Source organism: Podarcis tiliguerta, assembly GCF_965153285.1.
Source record: "Podarcis tiliguerta genome assembly, chromosome: 12".
In the NCBI taxonomy this organism is placed as follows: domain Eukaryota; kingdom Metazoa; phylum Chordata; class Lepidosauria; order Squamata; family Lacertidae; genus Podarcis; species Podarcis tiliguerta.
The window spans coordinates 18,994,353-19,013,655 of record NC_139545.1 but is presented as its reverse complement, the minus strand read 5'-3'; the positions used below and the strand labels follow the sequence as shown (position 1 = coordinate 19,013,655).

Genomic DNA, 19,303 nt, shown 5'->3' with positions numbered 1-19,303 from the left:
AGAGGAGTGACAAATTAAACTACTTGAATATATGGAACAGTGAATATGACGAAAAAGATCAGGGATAGAACGACCCAAAAGTTTAAAAAGGAATGGGAGATCTATAGGCAATATTTAAAAGAACATTGTCCCCATATTAAAACTTTAGAATGCTTTGAATAACTCTCAGAATTGCATAAGGTATAAAGAACACAAATAAAATATAATATAAGTTAAGTTTATTGAAAAATAGAGGCAGGTAACAAGGAAACAAAGAACCCAAACCAAGGAGGTCAGAAGTCGATAGCTGAAATGTGTTTCACACTGTACTGTTTTCTTTTCTTTCTTTTGTTGCAAATTATGTGCTATTTTTGTTGCCCCCCCCCCAATGTGTCTGTGTTGATTATAAACCAATAAAGATCAAATTTAAAGAAGAAGCAGCAGAAGCAGCTGAGCTTTGGTTTTTGAACGTTTTGGAAGTTGAACAGACTTCCGGAACGGATTCCGTTCAACTTCCAAGGTACAACTGTATATACATACTATAATACGGAAACAAAAAACTATGAGCAGAAAGAAACAATGTATTTGGGCTATACCACAAATTCTGAAAGTGCAGTGCCAAAGTAACCAGGGTTGTCTTAAGATTTATACTATATAAAAATGAATAAGGAAAACGCAGGCTGTAGGCTATAAACTGTAGCAAGCAATGAACAGACCAGGGAATAAGCTTGTGCAAAGTCTTACACAAGAACTGTTCTGAACTGGGGCCACTTTTATCATGTATTGCTATTCCACCAAGTGAAGAGCCCTTCAATGAAAAAATGCTTTCTGCTAGTGGAAATGCACCTTTGGTGTCACATGAATGTTTTCCGCTTTGAAAAAACAAAACTGTTCATACAAATGAAAGTCTGCATATGTTGAGTACTCAATGAAGTAATCTCTTAAAAATGTACTCAGTTTTATATCACATCCATAAAAACAGGGGCAATTGCCTACTGCAGACTTAACACTCAAAATGTCTTCCTCCTATGACATTCAAAATTCTCCCCACTATTTTAACTGCCTTTTCTATGAATATACATTTTAACATTCCTTCACTCTAAATAATGCAAGCCAAATTTTACTTAAACATGTCAACTACAAAAAAATGAATGCCCTTTTCTCAGGTAAATTAGAAAAAAAGTTTACTTACGGATCAATTGATATTTTAATACATGTCATATTCTTATCCCTCTGTTTATTGTCTGCTGCATTTACTAAAAATGAATAAACATTTCTTAGTGGCAGTAAAAAAACTTTACCTAGTTAAATATCCAACCAACTTCAACTAGCTAAATATTTTTGTATTCACATGCAACACATGCTATACCTCTGAGAAACTTTAACACATCATATGATCTTCCTGAAACAGTCCACTGAGTTCATTCAGACCTTTCTAGTATGTTACTTATCACTGCACTCTTACTTATTTCATTCTGATGTCAACGGCCCCAACTTTATTCTTTTAGTTTTTCTACTTTTTCAATATCAAACATAATACCAATAGATAGTTCACACATTATGCCAGTACCAGTTTTTCAAGATAAGCATGTCTCCCCAATGCGATGTGATCCCTGGCAACTGAAATGCTGGAGCTCACAAATCTAGAAGAGAAATCTGTGACTCCCGAATTCATGGGTGATGTTCCCAGGCAGAAGAGTAAATCAGTAAAAGGCTACTCAAATGTACCAGTTAATTCACCTTAAGAAATACTAGTCACAAAATACACTACAACGCACTTCTAGTTAGTTTATCCAGTTCTTAATGGCATTATGACGGGAAGAATGCCATTGTGACACATACATTTTGTTTTAATTTTTTGCTGTTGCTGTTTCCACTATTTTTCATTGTGATTTAATGCTGCATTTCTTAATTACTTCTCCCTTTCACCTCCCCTCCCCTCCAAACACATGGCTATTAGCCACCACTGACCAGCAACTGTGCCTTGTTTCTAGGACAGCAAAGAAGGATATAAGCTGAATTATCCTGTTCAGTACTACCCCATACACATCTATTCAGAAGTAAGCTCCACTGATTTCAATGAGGCATACTCCTAACTAAGTGGTTATAGTATTGGAATCTCAGTAGTCTGACACGTAGTTTTAGTTACATGATTACAAAGTTTTCCATGTGACAGGACACCATACACATATATAAAATCCTTTCCTGCCTCTATTAGATCTGGCAATATTAAATTTTAATTTAATTCCCTGAAATCATTAAAACAGTACTCTGGCCCTCTAAAACAAAATCCCTTTACTGAACTAAATATTATGTATTTGGCCTAAATGTGGACAAATCATGTTTTAAAAACTAGACTAAGGGGGGAAATTCTCAGGCAATTTGACAGAGCTCCTGTGTTTTTAACAGATGCACAACAGTCTAATCCAATTTGCAAAACTTATTCTAATAATGCATCTCTATGCTAGGAAATTCCTGTTGAAATTCTGCCTGCAAAAGAGCTATGAAATGTGTAAGAGCCTGCTAATAAAATGTGGTAACTCTACTTGCAATTTAGTAAATTGTAAATAGCATGACAAGCCATACTTTGGTTACTGAATATTTCTGTGCCATTGAACAGTAAACTTCATAGACCCATTTATTTTAACAGAAAAAGTTGTCAGATATCTCAGTCCTCTTTAGTTATACTACAGAGGTGGTGGTGGTGGGAATACTATAGGCTTTCAGATGAATAAAGTGGTCTAAAATCAAGTATTATGATTCAGAGTGAGGATCACACTGACAATTTCCCAGCTTTTTAATATGCTTGAATATTTTAGCAAGCATGTGCCAATAGCTAATATGAAATGACAACAAAATAAATAAAATTGTACATGATATTGGTGATGGTACAGTAGTACTTTCGCTGAAGTTACTATTGAGCTAGATTCCGGATGTAAAATTATTGCAAGCTTGTAAATATCCACTCACTAGTCACCTGTGGCAAGTAATATTTATCTTCAGATGACCAGGGTAAGGAATCTTTACAGAAGTTGGCATTTTTATCTTCTTAGGTTCACAGACAATCAACCTGGACATGGGCGAATAGGAGGCTGGTAAAATACTTTATGAGCTAATAACTTGTGTTGATATATTTGTGAGCCTCAGTTATGGTGTTCCCAATGCCGCCATAATCCTTGAACATACAAAATGTAAAACTGAAAACCTCACCAATGCATAGTTCTAGTGTGCCACATAAAATTAAAGGAATTTTAGGTTGCTGTGATGGTACATGGCCATTACAATTATGATTAGGAGACAGGGAATAAGTTGTAGGATTGTTTGTTGATTTCCCAGTCCCCTCCACCCTTAACAATGGTACGGTGTTATGCAGTGGTGAGTTTCTTGAATCAGCAAGAGGTTATACTAGATGACCCTAGAGGTCCCTTACAATGCTGAGTTCTTCAAAAACTACTATGGTTAACTCTGAACTGACTAGACTCCTTATGTACCATTTGGATCTTTGCAAATTCTGGACTGGAAATAAACACTGAACATTAATCAGTTCAAAATTAGTATAAGCCCAAGTCATAGTTAAGAGCAGCAGGGGTTGAATGGAGGGAATTTGTAAGCGTATGACCCTGAAAGAAGGGAGCATGCAATCCCACAATCTATTTTTACTCTTTATCGTGGTTGATTGCTAACATGTTTTTACCAGTTCTAAACTCTCCTAAATTATTCCATTGTAAGCACTTTGAAAATGCTGAGGATGGCAGAATATCACAATTATAAACACTTACCAAGAATTTCATCGAAGATCTTGTATAAGCCAGGTACATAGGTAATCTCTCTACAATTCATTCCTATATCTTCATCAAACACCCACATCAACTACACACACAAACACAAAAACAAGAGTTTACTTTACTGAACTTTAAAATAAATATCCACAGAACATATTTATTTTTAATTCTCAGCACTGTTTTTTCTCCGTATCCCTCCCATACATTTGTACTGACATAGGCAGGAATACCACACAGAAACATTGCTTTAAACTTTCAGTTACAATATAAATACTTGTTTTAAATAAAGAGAAAAATAAAAACTACCTGAGTTACAGGTTCCACTGAACCAATGTATGTATCAGGACGGAGGAGAATATGCTCAAGCTGAGTCTTTTTCTGATAAACTCTCTCAACAGACATCTTCTTTGAATCATTCTTATTCATGTGTTCAGGTTCTTCCTTTTTTGAAGCATTATTCTGATTATCAAAAAGTGTCTGAAATAAAAAGGAGGAAAGGTAACCAAACTACACGGGTTCATCCCAACTGTTCTACAACCGCAAGTAATAACCTTTTTCATGAATAAAATAACTACAGCTTTCTAATTCTTCATTGTGCAAAGACTTTGGGCTAGTAGCAATGTTTGTTGCCACTAGGGGAAAAGATACAAACCAAGAGGGAACTTTCTTGATGCATAGAGGACATGCCTCCATATTGTTGGCTTTGGAAGAAGAGGTTTTTTTAATAATATGGGAATTTATCTGACCTTCTGCACTTTCTCCTGGATCATGTTAAAGATTTCTCTCCGCCCCTCTATACAGGAGACATCATCACACCATACTACAAAATGTTAAAAGTGCCCTCACTTTTAAAAGGGAGGGAGAGTGCCATATAGGGTTAGTTCAAACGTTAACACCAAACCATGGTTTGGCACTGGGTGAATGAGCCTTCAGCTCACACACTCCATACTCCGCAGGTTCCCAGTTGGTAGCAAAATGTATATTTTTATATTTAACCCAAAGCAGCACCTGGTTGTTACAAACTAGGGAGAGAACAACGGAGAGGAAGGAACATGTAGGCCTGTGACATCTAAAAGGCTCAGGGCAAAACTGTGGTTTATCTTTATCTCTGAAGCAATGTTTGAAATTAGCCATGCTCCAAGCGTGTTTTGCAACTGGTGCAGGTGCGATTGCAGGTTGGCAACTGACATCTCCACCTGGCTTTCTTAAGCAGGTAAGCCGAAGAGCTTATTTATTGCATTTAAATCCCACTTTTTTTTGCAAGGAGTACATGGTTCATCCCCCACACCCAGTTTATTTGATGTTTCAATGTATTGTAAACAGCTTTAGATTTTTTTCTTTAAAATATAAAGTGGTATATACGTGACATGAATAACAACAGCAACACCAGCAACCCCACTGAAAAAGTAGCACTGGAACCTAATTCAAAGTGCTAGCTACCTTCAGAACTGGGGGTAGGGGACTGTGACTCTTCAGGTGCCAACATTACCAAACATCAGAGATAACATGAGTTGCATTTCTGCAACATATGGTAGACCACAGGTTTCTCATACCTGCTTTAGAGCAGTCCATGGCCTAAAAATGCTAAGAAGCTGTTCTCCCCACATGATCTCTTCCCCAGCACACACATATGGCTACTATACCATCTTGGCTGTGAGTCATGAAAGGCCTTGCAGGCCTTTTTCCTCCTGTCTTGGGTGAGCAGGGCCCTGATTGACTCCAGCTACAAAAGCTGAGGCTACTGAGCAGACTCTTTGGCTGAGGTATGTTTCAGGGAGGGGTTATTGGGAGGGGGGCGTGTTGCTGTTTTGTATCTTTATTTTAGATTTTATTATGATTTATGTGGAAATTATTTAATCTGGTTAGGTACTTTTTGATTTTTTAAACATTCTTTATGACTTCTACGATTGTAATTAAGGTATTTTTTATATATTATAAGCCACCTTTGAGCAATGTGTTAACTATGGAAAGGGGAAATACAAATGAAATAATGTATGCAAGAATATGTACACAGAATAGCACATCTGAAGGTTTAAAAATGTGACAGGACCAGAAACTCTGGCCTGGTTAACATCTCACTTTAAACTAGAGTAAGGTAAAGGTAAAGGGACCCCTGACAGTTAAGTCCAGTCGCAAACGACTCTGGGGTTGAGACGCTCATCTCACGTTACAGGCCGAGGGAGCCGGCGTTGGTCCACTTCACAGACAGCTCTTCTGGGTCATGTGGCCAGCCATGACTAAGTCGCTTCTGGCGCAATGGAACACCGACACCAGGGCAGTGCAGTACTGCTTAACTATAGTTTAAAGGTGAACCACACAGAGAATCATGGTCGCTTCACTCCTCCTATTCCTGCTGCTCCATTAGTAAGAGCTAAGCCATGGTTTGCCTTAGTGTAGTCTGAACTCAGAAGTGTGATTTGTCTCTCTCCCGAAGCACAAGCTGTAACCAAGCTCATAGCTCATGGATTACGGGGAGGGTGGGGGAGAGAGAAACCACAAGCCCAGCTTCAGACAGATCTCCAATACAAACCATGATTAGGCTCCCATAATGCTGCAGCACCACAGAAGGAGTTAAGCGGCTATGATTTTCTCCCTGTGCACCAGCATGCTACATTTTAAGACATAGTTAAGCTTAACCAGAATTCCAAGCGGCATGTGAATACGGCCAGTCTTATTGTTGTTCCAAGGTTGTAAACCACTTTGTAATGGCAAACTCCTATTATGTTTTAGACAGATATGCAACGTATTATTTCAGCAATCTTGTGAGATTCCAGATCAGACAAAGCTCTTATGCCTTTAAAGCATTGTGCCTTTTTCAACTATTTCTTGGAGGTGTGGTCAAAGATATCTTTTAAACTATGAGGTTTAATTTTTTTTAAATGAACTACAACTGCTGCCTCACTTTTCCTACTTCTCATTGTCTGAGAACACCAAAGTAGCACTTTAAAAAAACACACCAAACCAATGAGTACAGTACTAATGGTAATGTTGGGTTTTAATTAACAAAGGCTAAGGTTGCAATCCTATGACTTGGGACTTACTCCTAAGTCAGCATACATAGATCTAAGATGTTAAAAGTGTTAAATTGGCTTGAGGACAGGAAAGGCTTCTACTCATAAGTTGACAGAATAGTTGGTTTGTTCCCAAATTATGAGACACTTATCATTACCTTTAAAGAAACCACCTTTTATTAGTTCCTAGTAAAATGAGATTTCTTTAAGGTTATAAGTACATAGGGCATAAAATATTCTGATGTTCATGATTTAAACACTTTACAACTCCATCAGAAGAGAAGCTGTCTTGTAATATCTTAAAGTGATGTTCCTTAACGTACACACGAACCACATTATTTTACAAAACTATGGAACAGATGGTCCAGATCAGATTCTCAGCTTTAACAGTTACACATTCTCTGTAATATCTCCTTGATCAACAACTAATCACAGATGGAAACATTTAAATATTTGCAGCCCTATACATCTCTTTGGGCACAGATGTCACCTGTTATATATGCTTGCAAGAAGAAAGTATTAGTCCATTTTCAGCTGCCAGTAGCTCTGGGAATTAAGGCTGCATTTGTTCCACCACTTCATAAATTAAATGCAGTTTTGGACTTGGTCTGCATGTCAGCTTTATTGTTTGTATGTGTCACTTGAGCATAGTAATAGATACAAGCTTTTTGAATGTCAGTGTGATTTCAAGCAAGCAAATGTATGGCCAGCAAAAGATGGATAGATGGATAGTACACATGTAACACTAACCCATGGTTTAGTGCTATGTGCATGAACTGGAAAAAGCCTGAAGACACATGCACGCCCCATGAGATTTTTAGTGTTTACTTTAAGTTTCCATGCAACCTGGCTTTTAGGTATCTGAACTAAGTGTCATGGTTTAAAATAAATACTGATAGGTTTCTAAACAAAACAATTTCAAGCCAGTCATGAAGCTGGCTTGATAAACCAAAATTTGTTTTAAATCATTTCCTATTTGGCTGCTACATTTACAAGCCAGGATTTGTGGAAAGTAAAACTTGTATAGAATTCCATCAGGCCATGTGGGAGGGGAGCAGAGGGGAGCATACAAGTCAAGGCTCAGACACAGAACTAAGCCAAGTTTTAGTGCTACATACATACATACAAGCCAATTATTTCATTCTTTTAAACTCTGAGCAAAAATGGATGAAGTCTTAATATTTCATTTACATTTCTTTTTCTCCTTTCCCTTCTATAAGAAGCCGCATGGATCAAATCTACCATGACTATATGCGTATTTGCTCTGGTTCTGTATTCTAGGAATGTGCCATTCCAAGATGTATTACTGGCATGATGTGCAGAAAAATTCAACGTGAGAGGGCAGAAAATGAGGTCTTGCACAGGAAGCATAATAAAAGCTCTAGTTGTGTACCAATCTCCTTGCTTAAGGGGTTTTTGTTATGACAAAAAAGTTTGGCTAGAAAAGCTAATGTTTATGTACGTAAAGTTAATGTACTTAAGGTCTGTATACTGTATTCCTTTTACAGATACAGTCTCCCCAACTTCTTTAATACACTGTAAATTGTAACCCCCTTGGCAAAGATACAAAATAGACTAGAGCAAATACCTCCCCTTGGAGATATAGATCATTACATCCAGTACTCACAATGGGGAAAATCACTGTGAATGATTTCCAGTTTTAACTTTAATATTTATTGAAAAGAAACAGTTTGCTCAACTTCCACAATTTATTCAGAAAAGTTTTGAGGGTATAATTTTTTTTTTTTTAAATGTACCAGTAATTAAGTTATTATACTAATATCGGGTATCGGGTATACACAATTCGGGTATACACAATTCGGGGGGGGGGGGAGTTCCATTTAAGGAGCCTAACTCCACTGTTTAATGGTGTTATCCATAAGAAATTCCAAAAGGCATTATCTGCCAAGGACGCATGTACTAGTTTAACTCTGAAATGTAGTCACAATAAATAGTAATAATCTGTCAAAGACACCTTTGAACATGAATTCTTCCTTTAGCAGAGAGCTCACTATGTCTAGTGTTTGAGGCCTTGGTAATTTTTATACACGCAGAATCACAATTTTAATACAAATATTGTAAAGCAATGAAATATCACTTTGAAAGCTGAAAGAACAAGGACTATGGAAGTAGCAGACAATTACAACAATACACACAAATAGCAATACTTTTTAGGAAAATGATTTAGTGCTCTTGCATCACAAATGAAATAATCCCAGCCCTCAACTACTAAATTCAAAGTGCAAGTTCAAAGATAGTTGGGACTTTAGCTGGAACACTAATGCCATTGTGTCCATACTAAATGTTTTGCTCAATTTGCATTTCTGGACATATTTTTTTAAAAGCTGGGGGAGTTAATACATCATCCCAAATAGTGACCCTTATTACAGCTCCACTTTCAAAGTTAATTTATTAAAGAAGCAAGACTAGAAAGCACTTAAGAATGACATTCCCTCAAAACTTTCCACTGGCTGCATACATGCACCTGCAAGTGCATCTGATAGATCTATGAGATCGACTAACTGTTTCAAATGGCAAGTAGGCATATCTATCATCAAGTCAATCTGCTCATCAGAAGGTGGGTACCACTGCTATATGAAGTAGCAAGGTGAAGACCATCCCTGCTCACAAATCCACTCATACAGTCCAGTCTACAGCTTGACAAAGCAAACTGGGACATTTACATTAATATCTGTTCTGCTCTTTGCACATGTCAACTGTTCCTGCAGCAAGTACAACAGAAGAACAAGGAATAGTTTGCCCTCCTGGTTATAGAAACATAGCCTACTTGTCAGCAAGGATTGCAATATTCCACGAGTTGCCTGGTGCTTTATTTTTAAAGCATGGCTGCTACTATGTACCTAAAAATAGGCATTCTGGGACACACATAGAATTTGCCACTTTTCAATTTATAAAGAATAGCAACATTGTCTTTCCTTTACAGGACACCTGACTTAAAAGTGGAATGGAAATATTTTTGTTTGCAAAGCAACAGTCCTAATGAAGTTAGGGTAGTAACATTGTATTACTACATGAAGCTATAGAGTAGCAGCAAGCCCGTCTTGAAGAAAACTGCTCCTTTACACCATTGTGCTGTGTTGCCTTTTCTTGCCAGTTACATTAAGGAAGTGACCCTGGTTTGAACTCTCTGCTGAACAAGAGAAATAGAAGTAAATGACTGATTGGGGAACTGTATCCATTCAGCTATCTGCTCCCTCCTGGGGTCTTTCCAAATGGGATTTCTTTCAACTGGGCCAGAAACAGCATATCACAACCTCTAATCTTAAAACCCATGGTATGGCTTCATGACCACTTAACTCTCCCTTTCCCACTATATTTTTCCCACCAGAATACTCACTGTATTTTTATATCAAGATCCAAAAGCTTATCGCCTCATAATTTACCTATTTTGCGTCGGGATGGAGCTAAAGGTACTTGCACATAAGGACCTCAGTTTTCAGAAAACTGATAAATCCCAAATCCTTATTACTAGTTCAGGTGTGAATTCTGCAGTGGCCCAACTGGAGAGACGGCTCACTTTCAGCCTGCTAGTTCAATGCTTTGGCTAGACACGAAACAAATCTAAGAGGCCTTAAAAACTGTTTCAACCTTTCCACTCTGCAGGAATTGCAGGGTGGGGAGACCCCTCTTCTTATCAACTGATCAACAGAAACAAAATAGCCATGTGTACTCAAGAAGCACCCTGAGTAAGAGTCAGTAACACAAGTGGGTGCCACATACCCCCCCTTTAACTCTGCGAACCCCTGGCAGGCCACACACCCGCCCCCCCAAAAGCCAGCAAGTGAAGGTCCCATAGCAGCAAAGCCAAGGGCTCCCATTCCCTCGGCAGAATCAGCAAACACCCAACCCTGTACTTTCCACCCTGGAAGCAGCCTAGTCCTCCCCCTTCTCCCTTTCTCTCTGCATCCCCATTCTCCATCCCTGCAAGCATCTTCGCCGCTCCTCCATTATTTTCCCCGAGGCCTTCCGCCTCCCATTTCAAGCCAAGCCTGTTAAAAGAAAGCAACACCGCCGAGAAGGAAAGAGAAATCGAAAGAAAATGCCAAGGCAACTTACCACCCAGGTTAAACCCCCGCTGCCGCCGCCGCCGCCTCCTCCTCCACCTCCTCCTCCTCCGCCGCCGCCGCCTCCACCTCCTCCTCCACCACCACCTCCTCCTGATTTTGCCATTTTTTGGCCCTCACCTCAGTATAAATAATTATAAATATATATATATCTACAAAAGCCTCTTTTTCCCCCCCAAAAAAAGAAAAGTGGGGGGAGGGGAGAGGGAAGCCACCCGCGGCCGGCACAGGGCTGCAGGCGCGCGCACGCACACACACGCTTCTCTCCTGCACCGCAGATTTGGGAGGGGGGGCGGCGGCGTGTGTGTATGGGGGGGGTGGGGGGTGTTCCTTCCCACACAGAGAAAGATCCTTTTCCCACCCAGCGCGCGCGCCCGCGCGCCCTCACACACATACACACGCACGCGCAGTCCGACGGGCCCCCAAGGTTGCCCTCACGCTAATGCGCGCGCGCGCATCCACACAACGAACAATTCCCCCCCCCCTTTTTTTCTTCCTCTCCCCCTCTCTCTCACACACACACTCTTTCGCTTTGTGGGCCGCGCGCCCGCGCGAACACTCACACCGCAGGCTCTCCTCCCTTGTCCCTCCTCCCTTCAAACGGCCACGCGCGTAATACCAACCCCCCCCCCCGCCCGCCCTTTCCTGTCTCTATAGCTGGAGCTGAGGGCCACGGACGTTTTATTTCACGTTTGAGCTTTTCACCTCAGCCTAAAATAGATAAATAAAGGCCGGCCGTCTGAAGGACGGAGTGTGTGTGTGTAGAAGGGTGACAAAAAAAACACCTCACACACACACACACCCGGCCCGTGAGGGACCAGAATATGTCTTTTTTTAAAAAAGAGCTCCTTTTCCGGCGCTGTTCTCGGAGGAAATGTTGGGCGGCGGCAGCGCAGACGAGACCCGGCTTGAGGACCTCGTCCACACGGGCAGCTGAGGAACCCGCTCGGCTCCGAATTGGGAAGGAAGGACCCGCGGAGGAGGGCGCGGGGCGGAATTAAAAGGCCGCCCGGCCTAACCGCCAGCGGCTCCCTACAAGCGCCGAGGCCCCAAAGCCTCAGACAATAACTGCGCTGCCCCTCCCCCCGCCCCACCGCCGTCCAGCAGAAACCACCGCAGCCACCGAGCGCTCCCGGTTCCGCCCTTCCCTTCCCTGTCAACCAATTAGTGCCGCGCAAGTCTCATTTTCGGCCAATCGTTTAAAAAGAAAAAGCTCCCGTCAAACGGGCGTGCCTACGTCACCGCGTGCGGCAAGAAGACGCCTTACTTCCCCAATTGTGGTGAGGCGAGCAGTGAGGCCATGGCGCTGAGGTAAAAAAAAAAGCACGGGAGAGCCACTGGTGCCTGGTAGCTTCTCCCTTCAGCTCCGGGGGTCCCGGTCCAGGTCAGGGACAAAGCCTAACCGCCCGCCTAGACCAACTGAACTAAGCTAAGCGATTTAAGTACTACTGGACCCAATGGGACCCGCGTAAACACGCATAGGGAAACACGTGTATAGCGAATCCTGTTCCTACATGGGTTTGTGCACTTGGGAATAGCTCTTCAAAACATGCCCGTGAGGAAGGACTGTTCCCAAACACGATAAATCATAGAATTGTAGAGTTGGAAAGGAATCACGAGGGTCATCTAGTCAACCCCCTCCCCCCAATGCAGGAATCTCAGCTAAAGCATCTATGACAGATGACCTCTGCTTAAAAACCTCCAAGGAAGGAGACTCCACCACCTCTCATGGGAGTCTGTTCCACTGCTGAACGGCTTTTACTGTCAGAAAGATTTTTTCTGAACTTTAGCTGGAATCTCCTTTCTTGAAGCCATTGGTTCAAGTCTCCTACCCTCCCTCCAGAGCAGAAGAAAACAAGCATGCTACTTTTTCCATATAGTAGCCCTAAAGATATTTGAAGATGGTTATCATATATCCTCTCAGTCTCCTCTTTTCCAGGCTAAACATACCCAGCTCCTTCAAGCACTGCTCGTAAGGCTTAGTTTCCCGACCCTTGATCATCTTGGTTACTCTGCACACGTTCCAGCTTGTCAACGTCAACATCCTTCTTAAATTGTGGTGCCCAGAATTGGACACAGTATTCCAGGAGTGGTCTGACCAAGGCAGACTAGAGTGGTCCCTTGGACATTATACTTCTCTTGATGCAGCCCAATGGCTAAAAGCACATTACAGTGGTACCTCGGGTTACATACGCTTCAGGTTACATATGCTTCAGGTTACACACTCCGCTAACCCAGAAATAGTGCTTCAGGTTAAGAACTTTGCTTCAGGATAAGAACAGAAATCGTGCTCCGGCAGCACGGCAGCAGCAGGAGGCCCCATTAGCTAAAGTAGTGCTTCAGGTTAAGAACAGTTTCAGGTTAAGAATGGACCACCGGAACGAATTAGGTACTTAACCTGAGGTACCACTGTAGCTTTCTTTGGTGCTGCATCACACTGTTGACACATGCTAAGCTTGTAGTCCACCAAGACCCATAAATCCTTTTCACCTGTACTGCTAGTAACCCAGGTGTCCCCCATCCTATATTTGTGCAGCTGGTTCTTCCTGCATAAGTGCAGAACCTTAAATTTGTCCATATTGAAATTTATTTGTTCGCTTGCGCCCAGTTCTCCAATCTGTTAAGGTCTTTTTGAATCCTGATTCTGTCTTCTGCAGCATTAGCTACCCCTCCCAGTTTGTTACCGTCAGCAAATTTGATGAGCATCCTGTCAATTTCTTCATTTATAAAGATGTTGAATAACAACGGGCCCAGGACAGAACCTACGGCACCCCACTTCTCGCTTTGTTTCTAAGATGATGAGGAACCATTAATGAGTACTCTTTGGGTTCGGTCAGTCAACCAGCTATGAATCCACCTAACAGTTACCTTGTTCAACCCACATTTTATCAGCTTCCTCACAAGAATAAATGGGGGACTTTGTCAAAAGCCTTACTGAAATCAAGATACACTATGTCCACAGCATTTCCCTGATCCACCAAGTTTGTAATTCCATCAAAAAAAGAAATCAGATTGGTCTGGCATGACTTGGTTTTGAGAACCATGGTGGATCTTAGTAATCACAGCATCCTTTTCCAAATGCTCAAAGACCAACTGTTGAATTATGTGTTCTCGGATTAATGGTATCAATGTCAAGCTCACCAAGTTGATAGTTACCTGGGTCTTCCTTTCCCCCCTTTTTGAAGATGGGAACAACATTTGTCCGCCTCCAGTCTGTAGGGACCTCACTTGTTCTCTCTCCAACAATTCTCAAAGGCTCTGAAATTACACCCAGAAGCTCCTTTAGTACCCTTGGATGCAGCTCATAAGGCTGTGGAAGTTTAAAGTAGCTAGGTGTTCCCTAGGTGTTCCTCTTTTCCTATCTTGGGCTGCAGCTCCCTCCTTACATCATTTATCTATGACCCTGAGATTAAGAATCTCATGCTCTACTAACTGAGCTATCCCATACGAATCTGAGATAAATATTTCATCAAACACCTTCAGTTTATCCTTTTCTCCCCCCTGCCCTTTCAGTGGTACTTTCCTGGGTTTGTGCCATTTTTCTCAAGGGCAGTCTGCTGAATCTTAAACTAAGTCAGGATGTTACAAGAACATGGATAACTGTGGCACAACTATGTTTTGTCTAGGAGGAGCTGCATCTGTTACAGAAAGGCCTTTTGCACACAAATACATCCCAAGCAAACCAAAGGCCTTCCCAGAACCAGCTAACAGCAGCTCCATGTTATGTGGATTAAGCTTCAGTTTATTATTTCTCATCTAGCCATTACTGATTCCAAGCTGTCATGTCTGATTCAGGTATAAAGAAAATATAGTTGGGAGTCATTAGCATATTGTTCACATCTCATGCCCATTCTCCAGACAGTTTGATCCAGAGGTTTCGTGTAAATGTTTATGTAAGATAAAAGCTTGAGGTTTCAAAGCACAAGTGCCATAGCACCAAACCACAATGCCCTCAGTCTTCTGGAATCTGCCCACCAGGAAGAAGCAGAACCAATGCAAAATAATACCTCCTATCTCCATCCTAGACAGATCATCCACAAGGATTACATTTTTAGTAGAATCGAAACAAGCTAATGAGAGGTCTATGAGAAGCCACAAGACCACACTCCTCTGTTTTATGTATTTATTTTACTTATTAAATACATACACTTCCCTTCATCCAAAGATCACAGGGCGGTTTACAGTATAAAAACACAAAAATACAGAACATAATAACAAACAAAACAATACTGTCTGCCACCAGTTTAAAAGGCCATAGACTGTTTAATTAGCCAAAGGCCGGGAGAAAAGGGATTTGTTCTCCTGGCATCTTTCACCCATTGCAGATTATTTGTGAAGTGCCAAAGTCACACCTGAATACAGACTGAAATCAGATCAACTTCATCCAAGAGCACCCAGACATATGCAGACATAACTAATTCAAGCACATTTCTCCCAAGAAAGATTGGCAACCAGCCAGTATTTATTAAAATTCCTTGATATACACATATATAACCTTTCCATATCCCCGTACTCTGAAATTACTACAAATAAGGATCTGCATAAGGCACTACAAATGTTTATGTGTTGAAAACATAAACATATATAGAAACATTTTATATCCTGCTCTTCTATGAAGCAGTAACTTGGCAGCTTTTGCCTCTGGTTCAGAAGGTCTGGTTGAGAAAATGTGATACCATTGGTAAAACAGCAGTACTGCCTGCCCTACCTTGCCCAAGCCAGGTTCAAAGTTCTTGTATTCATTTATAAAGCAAGTTAGATGTAGGGTACCTCAGGGATTACCTGAACACTTATATCCCAGCTTGATCACTGAGTTTATCTACAGGAGCATCACTGGCTGTTTAGAGCTGGCAAGCCTCCTTTGACAAGAAGAAACCGAGCCTTTAAGTCATCAGTCCAGTCCTGCGGAATACTCAACAAATAGAGATTTAGCAAGTGCCTTCTGTGCCAACTTTTACATGCCTGCTGAAAACTTTTCTATTCAGCCAGGCCTATGCAGGCAATTAAGAGTACATTCCCCCCAAATGGGTTACTGACCTTTGTTTTTAACTTTTAACTTGCTATGCATTTACTGTATGGTTTTATCTTATTTTCCAGATCATCATCAGAGCCTGCAGAAAATGCAGAAATAATGGTCTATTACCCTACAGGACTAGACAGCCATGCATGTCAGGTCATGGGAAGAATGTGATGAGACATGCTTATGCATTCACGAGACTCTCAATTCAGGCTGTGGCAATATTGTGTTTCCCAAGACACACAATTATGTTCCACCATTGTCAAACCAGTATTACAGCTTTCAGACATACGTTCCTGCTGTGCTCAATTCATATAATAAACCTTTATAATATACCCCAAGCTTTATAATAAACCCCAACTTTTATGCACAACACCATTCATTTATTTACTGAAAGTATTTTTATGCTATACTTCAGCTAAAGAGGGTCCCAGAGCAGGCTTAAAATCTACAACGCAAGACACACAAGGCAAAAGCAAACCCAGGTACCAGCTCTGAATGTTGCAAAGTTCTTAAAGCGATCAGCTGGGTCTCAACAGTTCAGGGAGAAAAGCAGCAAAAAATGAGCTAATCTCACAGCAGAGTGGATGGAATAGCTCTGCTTCCCATCTCATGGAAAAGAAAAGCCACATCTCTTATATAAATGGAATATAGGACATTAAATGTGCTGCAGAACGAGCTGCTGGTTTTAGCCTAAGCTTTTATGAGTCTAAGTAGTTTCCTAGTCTATGGAAACCGGTATCATCAATGGAGGCTGGAGGCCTTCCTACAGATAAGCTAAGGAAGTGTTTTACAATGGATGTGGTTAGTTGATGGACTACAATTCCCATCATCCTTTACCAGTGGCCATGCTGGCTGGAGCTGATGGGAGTAGGAGTCCAACAACATTTTGAGGGCACCATTTTGGCTATCCCTCAGTGGCTGAACATTCCAGTCTCCAAGAATTAACATACTTTGACAAATATTGTTCAGAGTAGTTTAGACTACTAAGTTGCTGAATAACAAGTTCACTCGATTTGCATGGCTGACACTTTCGAAAAGAAACTACACCCCATATATAGCATTAAAGCATTGATTTTATCTCATACAGTGTTAGGTGCGGTTTTGAAATGCTTTGGCCCAGCTGGTACTATTCACCTTGATTTTAGGACTGGGTCTGAGGACAAAACTCTCTTATTTTGGCTGCAACAGACTAACATGGCGATCAGATTAGAAACTTTAGCATATAACCAGTATTCTTTTTTTCTTTCTTTTTTTTTACAATCCTGCTCCTTCAATGAACCTAACTCTAACCAAGTTTACTGCTCATTTTATTCATCTGATAATCTATAACCTGCACAAACTCATGCCACAATAAATGTGTTAGTCTGCAAGGTACCAAAGCCAGAGGGTTGTTATTCTTCACTATATGACAACTTCTTATGGTCTTTTTTGTTCTGTGCACAGTAGGTTCAAACCCATGGCGAGAATACCTGCAATTGAATTGTTAATGGACTGCGGATCCCTTCTAGGTTTCCTGATATACAGGATGTTTGGACTGTACCATTTTTAATTTATGAACTGTAAAGGCCCAAATAACATTCAAAACAAAGAATTATTTTCCTTCGAAAAGTGCACATTTCCCCAAGTGCCCATCTCTTTATATTTTGTTTAACTTGACCTCTTTACTAAGCTATGTTGCCTGTATGTAGACTTCTGCTCACATAAAAATCTTCCGTTAAATGGAGAACGTTAGTCCAGTTGTGTATGCCAAACTGAGTTCAAAATAGCTTACACTCTGGTGTGTGTATAGGATTGCAGCATAATGACCATAGTAAAATGTAGGGTTTGAAATTTGACTAGTGGATCTATTTCTAATATTTTTATTAAAAGGTTTTTAGTGATTTAAGCATGATTGCATTTGCAGAGCTTCAGTGTGCCTTTAGAAAGTCAGTATAATAAGCAAAACATGTTTAGACCCTTATGATCACTTATGCAATATGGAGGATCATTTTTAACTTTCTGTCCATCCTTTTGAATGCCAAGACACTGGGTTGTATCCAACGTTAGTAATACTCAAGAGTAGCTCCATCAAAACAAATGGACATGACATAGATCTATTAATTTCAATGGGTCTACTTGGAGTAGAACTTAGTTGGCTACATCCCTATATACATGTCTATAATCAACTTTAGTTACACATTGGTTTTATAGAATCATAGTAGAGCTGAAAGGAATCACAAGCATCAACTAATCCAACTCCCTGCAATGTAGGAATCCCTCCAATGTGGGACTCGAACCCATGACTCTGAATTTTTTGTTGTTGTTTAGTTGTTTAGTCATGTCCAACTCTTCGTGACCCCATGGACCAGAGCACGCCAGGCACTCCTGTCTTCCACTGCCTCCCGCAGTTTGGCCAAACTCATGCTGGTGGCTTCGAGAACACTGTCCAACCATCTTGTCCTCTGTCGTTCCCTTCTCCTTGTGCCCTCAATCTTTCCCAACATCAGGGTCTTTTCCAGGGAGTCTTCTCTTCTCATGAGGTGGCCAAAGTATTGGAGCCTCAGCTTCAGAATCTGTCCTTCCAGTGAGCACTCGGGGCTGATTTCCTTCAGAATGGATAGGTTGGATCTTCTTGCAGTCCATGGGACTCTCAAGAGTCTCCTCCAGCACCATAATTCAAAAGCATCAATTCTTCAGCGATCAGCCTTCTTTATGGTCCAGCTCTCACTTCCATACATCACTACTGGGAAAACCATAGCTTTAACTATACGGACCTTTGTTGGCAAGGTGATGTCTCTGCCTAGATAGCATCTTAAAAAGCAGAGACTCAGAATTTAGCTATGCGCTTAAGTCTCTTTGAAATCAACAGATAATTGAGTCATGAGTCCAATGAGACTTGGACCAGGGCCATTTCATCTACAGCAGCAAGTGTGCAAGAACAAAGCTTTCTGCAGCAACTTAAGGAAGCTAATAGTAAAACAGTGAATTCAGCAATCTTAGTGCACCTTGCACCAAACCCTGCTCTGATGCAACCCCCATTCATTTCTGTTGGATTGGCATTAAAACAACAGCCAGTTAATATTGTGGCATAACACTTTTTTAAAAGCCAGTATAAGCCTGAAGTGATTTGTGGCAGGCATGGAGCCCTCCCCAAAGTTTTTTGCAATAACTTCAGTGGAGAGCCAGACATATGTGAATTCCTAGATTTGCTTGGAACATCTTCATCTATTGACATGAAGTGCTTCTGCACTCAATTAATTTTATAGGCATTTTGGTACATACATACATGGGGGCCTAGATTGTCATGTCTCAAGCTGACCCAAGACAGCATTTCTTGAGTGACTACAAGCAACGTAACAGAAGTAGCAGCTTTACAAAAACTGGGTAAATCCAAATTTATACAGTACAAGGTATGCAAAAAGATGTTTTTTATTTATCAAAACTCCA

At 40.9% G+C, this 19,303-nt stretch overlaps 1 protein-coding gene and 1 long non-coding RNA gene across 8 annotated transcripts in view; one reads left to right on the top strand and one right to left on the bottom strand.

Annotated features, from left to right (window-relative positions):
- The window catches only part of TOP2B (DNA topoisomerase II beta), a 45,860-nt gene extending 31,750 nt beyond the window's left edge, over nucleotides 1-14,110 (bottom strand). For 4 of the 7 annotated variants that reach the window (XM_083404637.1, XM_083404639.1, XM_083404638.1 and 1 more), the window contains exons 1-4: nucleotides 10,850-11,464; nucleotides 4,068-4,238; nucleotides 3,759-3,849; nucleotides 1,172-1,235 (exon numbers count right to left, since the gene is read on the bottom strand). In XM_083404637.1, the coding sequence (XP_083260763.1) occupies nucleotides 1,172-1,235; nucleotides 3,759-3,849; nucleotides 4,068-4,238; nucleotides 10,850-10,963 (440 nt within the window). In that variant the 5' untranslated portion in view covers nucleotides 10,964-11,464. Of the gene's footprint in view, nucleotides 1-1,171; nucleotides 1,236-3,758; nucleotides 3,850-4,067; nucleotides 4,239-10,849; nucleotides 11,470-14,013 lie in introns of those variants that run through there. The other 3 variants (XM_083404642.1, XM_083404641.1, XM_083404643.1) reach the window with 3 other exon arrangements.
- Nucleotides 12,040-19,205, top strand: LOC310660483. The gene is made up of 3 exons (XR_014503409.1): nucleotides 12,040-12,168; nucleotides 15,955-17,935; nucleotides 17,999-19,205. It is a non-coding gene; the product is annotated as an uncharacterized lncRNA (long non-coding RNA).
- The last annotated feature ends 98 nt before the right edge of the window (nucleotides 19,206-19,303 follow it).